Source organism: Manis javanica, chromosome 9, assembly GCF_040802235.1.
Source record: "Manis javanica isolate MJ-LG chromosome 9, MJ_LKY, whole genome shotgun sequence".
NCBI classification, from domain to species: Eukaryota; Metazoa; Chordata; class Mammalia; order Pholidota; family Manidae; genus Manis; species Manis javanica.
Window position 1 is genome coordinate 102,643,696 of NC_133164.1, and position 13,243 is coordinate 102,656,938.

The 13,243-nt window shown below is 43.6% G+C and overlaps 1 protein-coding gene across 10 annotated transcripts in view; it reads left to right on the plus strand.

The window, feature by feature from the left end:
* CTIF (cap binding complex dependent translation initiation factor) overlaps nucleotides 1–13,243 on the plus strand; it is a 290,169-nt gene that overhangs the window by 237,175 nt on the left and 39,751 nt on the right. For all 10 annotated transcript variants that reach the window (XM_073213026.1, XM_073213035.1, XM_073213031.1 and 7 more), the window contains one exon: nucleotides 12,598–12,753. In XM_073213026.1, coding sequence (XP_073069127.1) covers nucleotides 12,598–12,753 — 156 coding nt within the window. The remainder of the gene's footprint in view (nucleotides 1–12,597; nucleotides 12,754–13,243) is intronic.

The window sequence follows — 13,243 nt, forward strand, 5'->3', positions numbered from 1 at the left end:
TATGCCTTTGGGGGCAGAAAGTATCAGAAGCAGGATCAGAGACCTTTGTTCCAGCCCTCCCAGCCTTGGAAGGCTGGTCAGATCCCCAGACCTTGTCCTCCAATGTGAGATGCTGTGGTATATATGGGGTAGAGCTGGTACTGCTTGTGGGGAGTGGTTAGAAAAGAAGAGTGCTATGTAAATGTATGACGGCCCTATTAACACCAAAATCATGCAGGCAGCAGATGAGGCCAGGGTGCCAGCACCAGCAGGTCTACTGTCTGGTTAGTGAGGCCTGTAGACTTCTGTGCTCTGACTCACCTGTACCTGGCAAGTGGCACCTGTAAGTGTCTTCCTGAGGCTAAATGAATCCTATGACGCCCTGTTTGGAAGAATTCCTGCTTATCCATCCATATTCCTATCAGACTGTACAGCCCTCTTTTCCTGCTCAGGCTGCAAGGAAAACTTCCAGCCTCTTCTGAGGGCTTTTCAAGGCCACCGCCACAGCAGGTGCTGGCTCCCCCGTGCCTGAGAATGAGGTTTCACGCCTGCCTAAGTGTGAGACAGATTTCCCACTGAATCAGCCCAGATCCTCGCCTCTCCCCACTGCACTCCAGCTCCGCTCCCCCACCTGCCCCCCCTCCTACAGATCAGCAGAGCTGAGCCTACCCGACCTGATTTTGCCAACCAAGAAATATTCTGGGTGCTAACACCATGAGAAGTTTGGAAAATGTCTCCAGAGTGTTCTAGATTCAACTGGAAGTTGACGGCAGTTCCCAGCCACAATGTGTTCCCTTCACCTAGAACCAAGTGCCAGGAGAACACATTCTCAGCCATAGTGCCACAAACCTCCAGTCACAGAGGATGTCTCCAGTGATTTTTTAAAAATTGATAACAGCTAAAGGGCTGGCATTTGGGGCATGATTTTCATGTCTATTGACTAGATTTGAGATGATCCTAGTATTATCTATCACTCTCTATACTTTTGGGTGGGACTCAGAGGGCAGTAGGCACTGCCAGCACATAGAGAATTTGACATGATGCTCTGGAGAGTTTCAGGCCCATGGGAAACCACCCTGATGGTCCCAGGCCTGGGTCTGTGTTTGCAGTGGGCAGCTGTGGTCTCAAGATCTGTGGTCTGGGGATCTGTCAGAGGACCCCAACTACTCAGCCACAGAATTGGCCACATGACTTAGCTCTGGCAAATCAGGGAACCTCACCTCCACATCTACAGTGATTGGTCTGAGGGCTGGTCATGTGATGAGTATGGCTAAGCAGAATTGTTCCCTGAGATTGGCAGGGTGGACACTAGGAAAGAGGGGGGGTCTCTCTTCCTTTGGATCCTGAGCCATTGTGATAGAGACCAGGAGCTACTGGCAGCCATCTTTGCCATCACAAAGGGAGACCCTGGCAGAAGAAAAAGTGGCCAACATGCAAAAGCTGAGACAGGTAGAGGCCAGAGCAGGGAGGACCAGCTGCAGCATCATTGTTTGGGACATGGACCAGCTGTGTCCTTGACCCATCCCCTCATCCCTTACGTAAGCCAGTTCAGGCTGTCTGTGCTAGAGCTAGTTTGTTTCTGTAACTTGCAGCCCAGAACACTGACAGCGTCTGGGGGCAGAGTGGAATGAAGCAGTGGAGTGACCAGGGCTCTGGCATCGTGTTGGGGGTTGTCTGGGCCGTGGGCCAGGATGGTCAGGGACACTGAGGAAAAGATCCACCCTGGAGTGGGAAAGGACATGCCCAAAGGCAGGGAGTCATGCAGCGCCCAGTGGTCATCGGAGCTCAAAGCAAGTCACCAGTCCCGGGATGGAGGCAGCAGCCCTGTGCTCACACCACCCTCTGGGACACCAACTCCTCCAGACAAGATGGGGAGCCACAGCAGACTATTGCTAGTGCTGCACTGACCTGCAGGTCAGAATCTCACTGTTTCAGAGCTGAGGTACAGCTGAATTCCCAGGACCAGGCCTTGGCCCAGCAGAACTGAATCAAGACTACTGGCTGGGCCACACACACAGCCTGCCAGATGGCAGGGGGTGCCCAGAAGGACTCAGGATACACTGACCAAGGGGCCTCTCTGCCACTTGTTAAACACCTGCTGTGCACCAGATACATTGCACACATCAGTCCTTGAAGCCCAAGAGGTCTGTCTGACCCAGAGTGACACCAAGACCTGGGTGATCCTTCCACAGTGCTGCCCTGAGTGGGTGTGTGGGAGGCAGGACCTTGAAGGCTGCTGCCTGAGGAGGGCTGCCTAAGACACAGATGCTGACCCGACAGCCTTCCTCCCTTCTCCTCCTCTCCTGACTCGGGGCTCTGCGGGAAGCTTGTCCACCCAGTCTCAGCCCACCTGCCTTTCCAACTCTGCCAGCCAGCAATCCTGATGCCTGGTTTCCAGCCCCATTTCATCATCCTGCCTGGGGCCCAGGGATCCATGATTCCATCGCAGGTGAGGAGCCTGTTGTCACAATGATCATTCTTTGGGCCCTAAGTCACAAAAACCAACTTGAGGTGGCTTAACATCCCTGTACCCTTTTTCATAAGGATTCATAGGTGTCTCGTGGAGCCCGAAGTTCCCAGGAGAGGACAGGAGATGGCACATTTGGAGTTCTCTCTTGGGCCAAGGGGACTGACCTGCTCTGGTGTCTCTGGGTTGCCCCCTCCCAACCTGCCCTAGTCTTGGAAATTCCCCTTGAGGCCGAGAAAGGACCACATTGCCTTCAGGGCAGAGGCTTCCATCCTGGAGTCCCCCTAAATGGTAAAGCCTGGGTGGGACAGGAACTTTCCAGCAACTACCCAGGGCCAGTTCCTAGGCGGTGGGGGTGGCCAGTAGGCCTGGGCCGGGTGACAGGGAAGTGGTGTGAGGGGAACCTGAGGAGGAAAGCCTGTGGCTGGGCACTGGTGGCTGTGGAGGCAGCACTGGGGGGACTCACTGGGGGGTCAAGACCAAGGAGGAGCAAAAGGAAAATCACAGGTGACCCCCTCACAGAGGGTGACTGCAGAGTGGCATGGCCCTCCTGGACACAACCCTACAAAGGGAAAAATGCCCCAAGTAAGTGAAGCAACCGCACCCAATGACAAGTGTTATGCCCGGAAGAGAAAAGGTGCGTCCAGGAGGCCTGGAGCAGGGAGCAGGGCCAGCACAGAGCCAGGGGGAGAAGGTGCCCAGGCAGTGAAATGACCGCCGCCAGTGAATGCAGCACACACCCCGCCTCTCTACTCTCAAGCCTTCAGTTGCAAATCGTAGTAGCCTGGCCTCTGGAGCAGGCTGGCCTCCTGTAGAAGCAGAGTCTGCCCTTCTGTCAGGGAATATCTACACGCCCTTCTATGGACCAGACACTTTCTAGAGATACAGCGATGGGGAAGACATGCAAGGTCCCTGGGGACACTTCCTTTCTAGCAAAGAGTCAGATCATCAACAGATACGGGACTTGGCATGGGTGATAAGGGATGGAAGGAGAATAGAGCAGGGTCTGGGTGACCCTGGGGACTGCTGTTTTGGAAAGGCAGTTAGGGGAGGCCTCCCTGAGGAGTTGGCACCAGAGCAGAAACTCACTGAAGGAAGTGAAAGTGAGCTGAATCAAATATAGAGCAGCTTCTACTTGAAAATGACTTTCCTCTTCCCAACATAAAGAATTCAGTCAAATACTCCTTGTAAGCCCTCCAATCAGTGACCTAGGACCAACTCCTCACTGCTGGGCTGTCACCAGCTCCCCAGCACCCCTTTCCTCCCATGTCTCATCCCAACTTCTCAGGGAAGAGGACATCCTGCCAGCAGTGAATACATGGGTACTTTCTCCTCCCCACTGGGGAGATGGTGGCAGCAGCCCCTCTGCACAGAATAGGCCAGGCACCAGGGATATAGAGTGTGGATGGGCAAATTCCCTTGGTCCTGTTTGAAAAGAAGGAGATGATGGTGAGTGTGCAGGGATTGGTGGGGCTCCCGTCTGCTTGAGGAAGCTGTTGAATACACTGCGGTCCTTGTGCCCTAACCCTGCCCTGCTCTCAGAGCATCTCCCTGCAGTGGCTGCCAGCCACTGGGGTGGGGGTGTTTTCCCCCTTTGCCTGTACACAGCTGTTTTTGGCTTGACCACAGGACTCCATCATGCCAGAGTTCATGTGGTTATCCAGAGCAGGGAAGAATTTCCCAGAATGCCTTGAGAAACCTGAGACACTGAATGGCTTTCAGAGCTTATTGATGTGGCTGGTGCAGGAAATAGCCGTACGTCAATAAATAGTTTTAGGCAGGAAATGGGGCTTAAATGGTAGCCTTAAAGTTTAGGGAAAGGCACTAGAGGTTGCTGGGAGGGAACTTGCCAGCCAGATGAGAACCTGGAGCCAAATACCAGACTTTGAAATGGCTGCCACCAACCTGAGGCCCCTTTCTGGTTCTGGATGCAAGAGCTGAGGTTGCAGACACACAGCTGCAACCCGAGGGATGTTTGGTTTCAGTTGGCAGAAACCACCTCCTTGTTCCAGCAGGAAAGCTGGCAACCTACATCACATGTGCCTAGAGGAGACACATAGCTGGGTTTGGTGGCCTCTGGGCTGGCTTGTTCACAACCCATTTTCCCACCTTCTGGTGCGGTTCACCACTAGCTGGCAGATCACTCACTCCAAAGTGTTCCGCTGTCCTAATCAAAAAAAAAAAAAAATCATGGGAAAGTGTCACAACCTGCCAATTGCTTTCTAAATAATTGTTTTTCTGATTATGTAACAAAGTGCTCACAGAAAAGCAGAGATATTCAGAAAATAATGAACGTGAAAAATAAAGGTCATCTAATTCCACTATTGAGAAACAACTGCTTGTTAACACTGGGTATTTATTTCCCATCATTTTCCTTTTTTAAAAAAAAAGATTCATTCATGGATGAAATTCTATAGTACATGCAATTTTGCTTTTGTTAGTTTCACTTAGCATTTTATAGCCATTTTCCTTATTATTATAAACTTCTCATAAACATGATTTTTATTTTGTGCATGGCTCTTCATTTACCTAATCATTCCCCTATTGTTGGATACTTGTTAGGTTGTTGAATTTTTATGTGCATTGAGCTTTTTTGTTATTTTTAATTATTTCCTTATGACAAGTATCAAAGGTGTAATTCCTGTATCAAACAATAAGAACAGTTATAAGGCTTATTTTAAGATTCTTTTTAGGAAAGTAATATGTGCACTGAGCATATATGCATGTCACTGCCTCCTCAGCAGCATTGGCAATTACTGGTTTTTAAGCTTTGCTGGTCCAGTAGGTGGGGAAAAAAATTGTATTCTCATTCATTTGATTGCTACTGAGATTTAATTAACTTGTTTCATATATTTATCAGCAACCTAATGTTTAGAGATATGAACTGTCTTTTAATGCCCTTTCCCCATTTATCCATGAGGGATTTAGTACTTTTATTGCAGATACTTTTCCCAGCCTATCAGTTGCCTTTTAAGTGTGTTTATGCTATTTTGTTGCATTCGTCTGTTGTGTTTATGTAGAAAGTCCTTCTCCATCAAACAATTGGATAAAAAATCAATTTAATTTTCTTCAAGTTCTTATGGTTTGTCTTCTTAAAAATAAAGTTGACCTTTTTATTCCATCTGGAATTCATTTTAGGGCCCAGCGTGAAGGGAAACTAAATTATTACCCGGCTCCCCACCCCCACCCCCACCCATCCTTAGACAGCTATACCTGTACTGTTGCTTGAGTGAATAATGCTTCTTTGTCACTTATTTGGGACCATGTGATAAACCTTATGTATGCCAAATTTGTTCCCAGGCTGTCTGATCTAGCTACATATTTTTTTTTTTTTAAGATATCATTACTATACAATTTTATGAAGGTTTCACATGAGTGACATTGTGGTTATTACATTCACCCATATTATCAAATCCCACCCACCCACCCCAATGCAGTCACTGTCCATCAGCGTAATCAGATGCTATAGAGTCACTACTTGTCTTCTCTGTGCTGTACTGCCTTCCCCGTGACCTCTGTACATTCTTATATCAGTTCCACACCCTGTTAATTATTAAAGCTTTAGGATAGGTGAAAAGTAATGTAATGCTCTACAATTTTGTTTTGTTTTGATTGTAGCTGTTTCTCTGTTATTCTTTCAGATTACTTTTAGGATCATTTTTTTTCAAGCCTCCGTTTTTCCTCTTTCCCTCTAAAAAGTCCTCATAGGAATATGGAATACAAATTGGTGTTAAACCTGTGAGTTATTTCACAGAGAATTACCATCTTTACAATGCTGTCTACCCATTAAGGAATTGTTTATGTTTCTTCACTTATTTAAGACTTTCTCTGAAACCTCTCCATTTAGTTTTGTTTTCTTTATAGAAATTTTGTACATTTTTCAGTAATGTGTATTTTTACTGCTGTAATAAATGAGCTTTGGTGCATTAAAATACCTCACTAGTTAATCCTGTCATAAAATGAGCTGTTGACTTTTGTATATTAATTTTGCATGTAAATACTCATTAATTAGTAACGAAACTCTCGTTAATTTTAATCTTTATTAGAGAGTTCTCTTGGGGTTTTCATATATATAATTATACCAAATTGTTTTTGTCTCCATTCTTTCAAGAGTCATAGATGGTGCTCCTGGTTTTTAATAAGATCTATTGATGTAATATATCATGTTTATAGATTTTCTAATACTAAATCATCCTTGCTGTTCTGGGATAAATCTACTTGGTTATAATGGAGCTACTTGTTAGTATTTCATTTAGGACTTTTACATTTGTTCACATTAGGAGATTGGCCCATAGACTCCCTTATTTGTAATTCACTATCATTATGAGATTTGGGGCACAGAGAACTGGAAAAGCCTATCTCTTCCTATGTTCTAGGTGAATTTACAAAGCAGAGCAGTTACACAATTTTTTGAAAGTTTGAATCAACTTACCTTTTAAAGTCAAATTTAGAGACCTACTAATTCTTTCAGAACTTTATGATTTTTAGCCTTGCCTGGCCTTTTATTTACTTTCTGTTTTTTTAGAAAATTTTGGTAATAGTTATTTTCTAAAACATCATGTATTTCATTATTTTTTCCAAAATTATTAGCAGGAAGGTGTAAGTAGTTTTTATTATGCTTTTTATCTACTCTGTATATGTTTTCATTTTTTGTTTTACTAATTTTATTTGTATTCTTTCTTGATTTTATATATGACTTCCTTTCCCTGTTTTCTAATTAATCAATTTCTGGCCTTGTCTGTATGACGTCCTTTCACATATTTCTTTATTTATTGGTGCTTTTCTAATTTTCTTAATTGAATGTATAGATTAACAGTATCTGATAGAAGTATAATGTGTGCCATATATGAAGTTTTAAATTTAATAATATATTTTACTTTACCCAGTAGATCTAAAATTATAACATGTCATTAATATTTTTTAAAAATAAGACATTTTATATATTTTTAGTACAAAATCTTCAAAAACTAGTGTCCATTTTATACTTAAAGCACATCTTGGTCTTTATAGCCACATTTCAAGCATTCCGTGGTCACATGTGGCTTGTGACTAAATGGACAGCGTAGGGTTAGGTGATTTGCTTGCTACCTTTTTTTACTAGCCAAAGTAGTTGAAACTATAAATTTACCTATCACTATAGCTTTGACCACATCCCACAAGTTTTTATAGCTCTTTATTTCCTAAGTAATCTGTTATCATTTTTGATCACATCTTTTATTCCATCTTTCTTTAGGAAAATATCTTTTAAATATTCACTATTTTTCTAGTTATTCTTGATTCTTGGTCCAAATATATAACCTGTAGAATTTCTGTTTTGAAGTTTATAATGGAATCCCAGCTTAGGAGGCTAATCTCAGTTTATTTCTTATTAATTATATTATTTAAATCTCTAAGTTTTTTGAATAATTTATAGAATGCTAGTGGTTTCATTTCAATACTATTTTTTTCTTTTTTTCTTAGGTTTCAGTAGCTTTTGTTTTATATATTTTGAGTCTATGCTATGTAGTATATAATTTTGTCTATTATGAACATATTGTTCTCTATATAAATAACCTTTTTTATTCAATGATTGTTATCTTGAAGGTCACTTTGATTTTACGAGTCCTTTAATTTTATTTTCATTTGCCCACAATTATTTTTACCCATCCATTTATTTTATATATCCTGTTTTCAGTTCTGCTACTAGTTATTAATAATTTACTTTAACTTTTATTGCTCTGATTACCAAACTTAAGAAAGAAACAATAACTTGTGAATGCCATGGTCTCATTTACAACATTCAGTGCGCTTTATGATCTTCTGTCCCTTGCACCAGTATTTATCTCCCCAGTAATTTAATCTTAATTATTAAGTCACTACTACCATGAAATTCTTATTCAAATTGCATTTAAAAATTAAATATCTTCTCTTTCAAGGATTGTTTCTGGCCTTTGATTCAGTCTTATAACCAAAATTAAAATTACTTATTTTGGCTTAACTTCATAATTATACCTGGTTTCAGTTTTCACTTCTCGTCCTTCCACATATGATTTCCATAAGAGTTGAATCCTAAATTTTATTGGCTGGATCATGCATTCAAGAAAGTTTTTAATTATTTAAATTATTTTTTAATATGGTTAGAAAAATAACATAAAATTTAGTATCTCAGCCCTTAATAAGCATACAATTCAGACATGTTAAGTATAGTCACATTGTTGTGCAACCAGTCTCCAGAACTTTTTCATCTTGCAAAACTGAAACTCTAACCAACTAAACAACTCTCCATTAACCCCACTCCCCAGCCTTTGGAAACCACCATTCTACTGTTTCTATGATTTGGACTACTCTAGATACTGATATAAATGGAATCATACAGTATTTGTCTTTTTGTGACTTGTGTATTTCACTTAGCATAATGTCGTCATGGTTCACCCACGTTTTAGCATGTGTCATAAAGTCCTTCCTTTTTAAGATTGAATAATATTCCATTAAATGCATGTACCACATTTTGTTTATCCCTTCACGCGTCCATACCCGCTTGGCTATCATGAGAAGGGCTGCTGTGATCAGGGTTGTGCAAGTATCTGTTCAAGATTCTGCTTTCAGTTGGGTAAATACCTGGAAGTGGAATTGTTGGGTCATGTGGTAATTCTATTTTTAATTTTTTGAGGAATCACCATACTGTTTCCCATGGCAGCTGCACCATATACTTTTTTTTTTTAAGATAAGCATGTAGGTGAGATTTTTTAAAACATTTGCTCACGTAAGATGTCTTTCTCTTGCTTTCATTCACTGATAGGTGTGTTCTTTTCCTCAAAAATATATGAAGACATTGTTGCCTCCATGTCTCTGAGTTTTAATACTAAATATCTTAAATGTGGAAGTACAAAGCCAACCATACTTTTGTTCCTTTGTAAGAAACCTAGAGTTTTGCTTCCTTCAAAGCTGGTTTTAGAAGTTTTCTTTTTCCTTGAAATTAAAAAGAAAAGTCTCCTGCTAAGTGTAAATGGTGGAGTTCTGGAGCACGTGAACCCTTTTCACCTGAAGAAGATCTTTTTCGGCTTTTTGTCTTCAACTTAAAGTTTTCTCTCTTGTCTCTTTATTCCATGCATTCTGGTATCTTTTTTGCAAACTTCTGTAGTTCATAGATTAGCTGCTGTCCACTGTCTGTCTTCTCTATCATTTTCTATCTTTTTTTCATCTGTTTACCTTTGTCAACAGCATGATATCATTTTCCAAGTTTGTCTTGTGTTTTACTTTTTCTTCAGTATCCATTCTGCCCTTGACTGCCAGTAATTCACATTTTCCTTTTGCTGTTGAATTTCTAATTTCCACTGCTTCTCTCCAAATCCCAGTCCCTGTCTCACACTTCATCTCAGCGTAAGGTATTTTTAGCTAATCATAATCCCTTCTTCTGAACTCCTTTTCACATGTCACAGAATCTATGTTGTTGCTCTTCTTACAGATATAAAAGCCCATGTTTTATACTTGGGTTTTGTATTTTATTTATTTTTGGTGTAGTGTAGTTACCATTCTTAAAGTCAGGCATTTCCTTCAGGCCCTCAGGATAACACTCCCTGTTCTGTGCAGGATTTTCCCATAGATGCCGTACTGCTTTGATTTTCCCTTGCCCTTGGCTGAGGGACCCTCGGTTTGGTCTTGGGTCGGCTGTGTGGATCATCCTGGAAATCGCTCACTGTCCACGGAGGTAACAGTAGTGTCTCCCTCCCTGACCGAAAGCTGGTGGGTGACTTCATGTACACATATCAAGTCTAATTGCCAATATTTAGCAAGCATTCAGTCTCCAGGTGAGTTTTGCTAGCTCAAAACAGAATCTTCTCTTGACGCCTCTGATTATCAAGGAGTCAAGCTATAGTTCTTTGATCAGATGTAATCATTTTTTAGAACTCAGTCCCTGGTAGGCACTGCCCCAAACCTTTTCCTGTCCCCTAGGGCTCAGACTCCAGGGTGGGAGAATCCCATGCCCTGGCGGGCCACAGTTGTGCACAGTTCTGCATTGAGAAGTGGGTGGAGAGGCCTGAGGGGTCGGTGTGAGGCCCATGAGATCTGTGGGCATGAGGGGACTTCAGGGCACAGTCTGCACAGGTGGCTTAGAGGAAAGTTCAGACTTAGCAAGTGATCGAGAGCTTCAGCTCTGATGCACTACTTTTCCAATTTAAAAAACACTGTAAAAAAGAATGGGAAAAAGAAAAGCTTGGTCTCCAGAACAGGCAGACCTGAGTTCAAAGGCCAGCTCTGCTATTGCCACATCACCACGGGCAAGTTAGGCATCATCTCTAAAATCAGATTCGCCATCTATAAAATGGGGCAAAAGTAGGACCTGCCTCATGGGATCATCATGATGATTAAATGAGATATTGAGATTAAGGCACTTGGCTCAGCATGTAGTGCACAGATAGTAGCTGCTGCTGCTCTTGTTTCATATGTACACGTGCAGGCACACACACGGATTTTAAAATGATGAAACTCTGAAACTTATAAACTGTGTCCCAGACTCATCAGAAGCTGGAACTGGAGGAATTTCTGGAGATATTCTCATCCATCCCCAAATTTGCCAGCCGAGGGGGCTGATGCCCCACCTGCCCCTTTAGGCTTCTAGATAATGCTTCTACCACATACAAGGGACAGACGTTAACCAAGTCATCTGTGAGGATCTGTGTTCTCTGGAGATTCTGAGATTCTGGCATTGAGGTGAATGCTCAGCCACATTAAGTAATGGGAGGGACCCTGGTCTTGGAATGGCCTGGATCAAATTCCACAGCCTGTTCCCTCCTCTGTTCTATTTCTCTTGGTAGCACAGTCACCCAGACCCGGAATCTTGGTATTATCTTAAATCTACCTTTTCCATCATGTCTGCAGCCTACCATTTAGTGACCTTTTGCCCCAACAATGCCTCTTGTACCAATCCTGTAGCAGCCAGATATTGCTGCTCAACAACCTCAGAAATCTTGGTGACGTGTGGCAATAAGCATGTATGTAGATGATATGTGTGCAAGTTGGCTGGGATCGCCTGATCCAGGCTAGACTTGGGTGGGACCCTGATTCACATGTCTCTCACCCACACCCGGGATCATCGGGCTGGCTCACAGAGGATCTTCTCATGACAGCACGGTGCATAAGAGAGTAACCATAAATGCCTAAGGCTTGGAATCAAAACTGGTATACTCCCCCCTCGTTGTGTTGGCTAAAGCAAGTCATACGGCCAAATCCAAAGACGGGGTAAGGGGAATATATTCCTGAATACGATCTAACTTAACACAGATTCTTACCTTTCAGTTGCCAGAGAGTTGAGGTTTTATTTCACTTAGCCTGGACATGTGCAGTAGCCTCCTGCCTGGTCTGCGCACCCATAAAGACCTTGTCATTCTCTCCACTGAAATACCCCCATATGCCCATGTCAGACCCTTAGCTCTTCCAAGGCCTGGATTTCTGGTTGCAGGTAGTAACTCCTGTCTCAGCTCCCCAAATCCCTTTACCTGGAACTCCTGGTAGCTTTTAACACCTTCTCTCTTTTTATCATAGTTAGGAGCAAACATAGCTTATCCTAGCCCTTAATGCAGTGCCTGGCATCCAAGGAGGCAATCATATTTTTAAGGAGGATGAATGAATGAATGAATAAATGCCTCTAATTTTCTTACTATCCTTTAGGCCCCTTGCAGGCAAGGGCTGTAGATGTGTCTCTCCCCCAGGGCTGGGGCCTAGATGGGCCCCCATCTCCGATTGCTGACGTGTGCTGGACAGTGTTCAGGTTACCCTCCCTCATGTGGAGGGCACGACCTGGGGGTTAGCAGAGGGAGATAATTTAGCCATAGGAGTTGAATGGAAGAGGTGATGACTCAGGGGAAGGTGTCATCTTCCCCTTCATCTCACTTCCTCCACCTCAGTATTGGGGTGAGTGAGGCAAGGCGGAGGGGCCCCCAGTCTGGGAACAGTGAAGCCGAGGTGCTACGGCCAAAGGTCAGGGTGGTTCTACCGCCTGTGAGTGAGTCCCCAACATTCATTGTCCATACACTCGTCACCTATCCCCATCCTTGTGGAAACATGGGGTTTATCAGTTGCCCAGGACCAGCCCTTAGGCCCTGCAGCAGAGGTGGTGCCCGGACTCCTCCCCAGTCCCAGCGAGGCTGACATGGTCTCTTGTGCCTCCACAGAAGGACTTCACGGTGCGGGAGGAGCTTCAGCAGCAGGATGTGGAGCGCTGGCTCGGCTTCATCACCTTCCTGTGCGAGGTGTTCGGCACCATGCGCAGCAGCACGGGCGAGCCCTTCCGCGTACTCGTCTGCCCCATCTACACCTGCCTCAAGGAGGTAAGTGACCCTCACGGCCCGCACACCTGCCCTGCCAGAGTGCCCACACTGGACTGTCTGATCAAAACTCATCTCAGATGTGCCAAGAAAGCTCTGCTTATGAAGTGATCTATCTTTTGGTACAGAGAAATACAGCTCCCCCATGCTTCTGTTTACTAAAGCCAGGTTTTTATTTACTGAGTTTATGTAAAGGAAAATAGCCCCCCAAAGGAAAATATTAACTCAAACGGCAATAATTCATAATCTAGACCACTGCCTACAGAGAGGAGACCTACAGAAGTATTATTTGAATGAATGCATCTTTGGACTGGATTGGTTTATCATTGAATCATTTACTTTAAAAAATATTTGCTTGAAATTTTGTCTGAAAAAATAACTAAGAATAATGAAATTTTTGAGAAGCAAGAAGTCAGTGGGGTAGTTGCCCTGCCAGGTATCATCACCCACTTTCGAAGGTCATGCTGGCTGCTCTCCGGGTGTAGAATTGGAA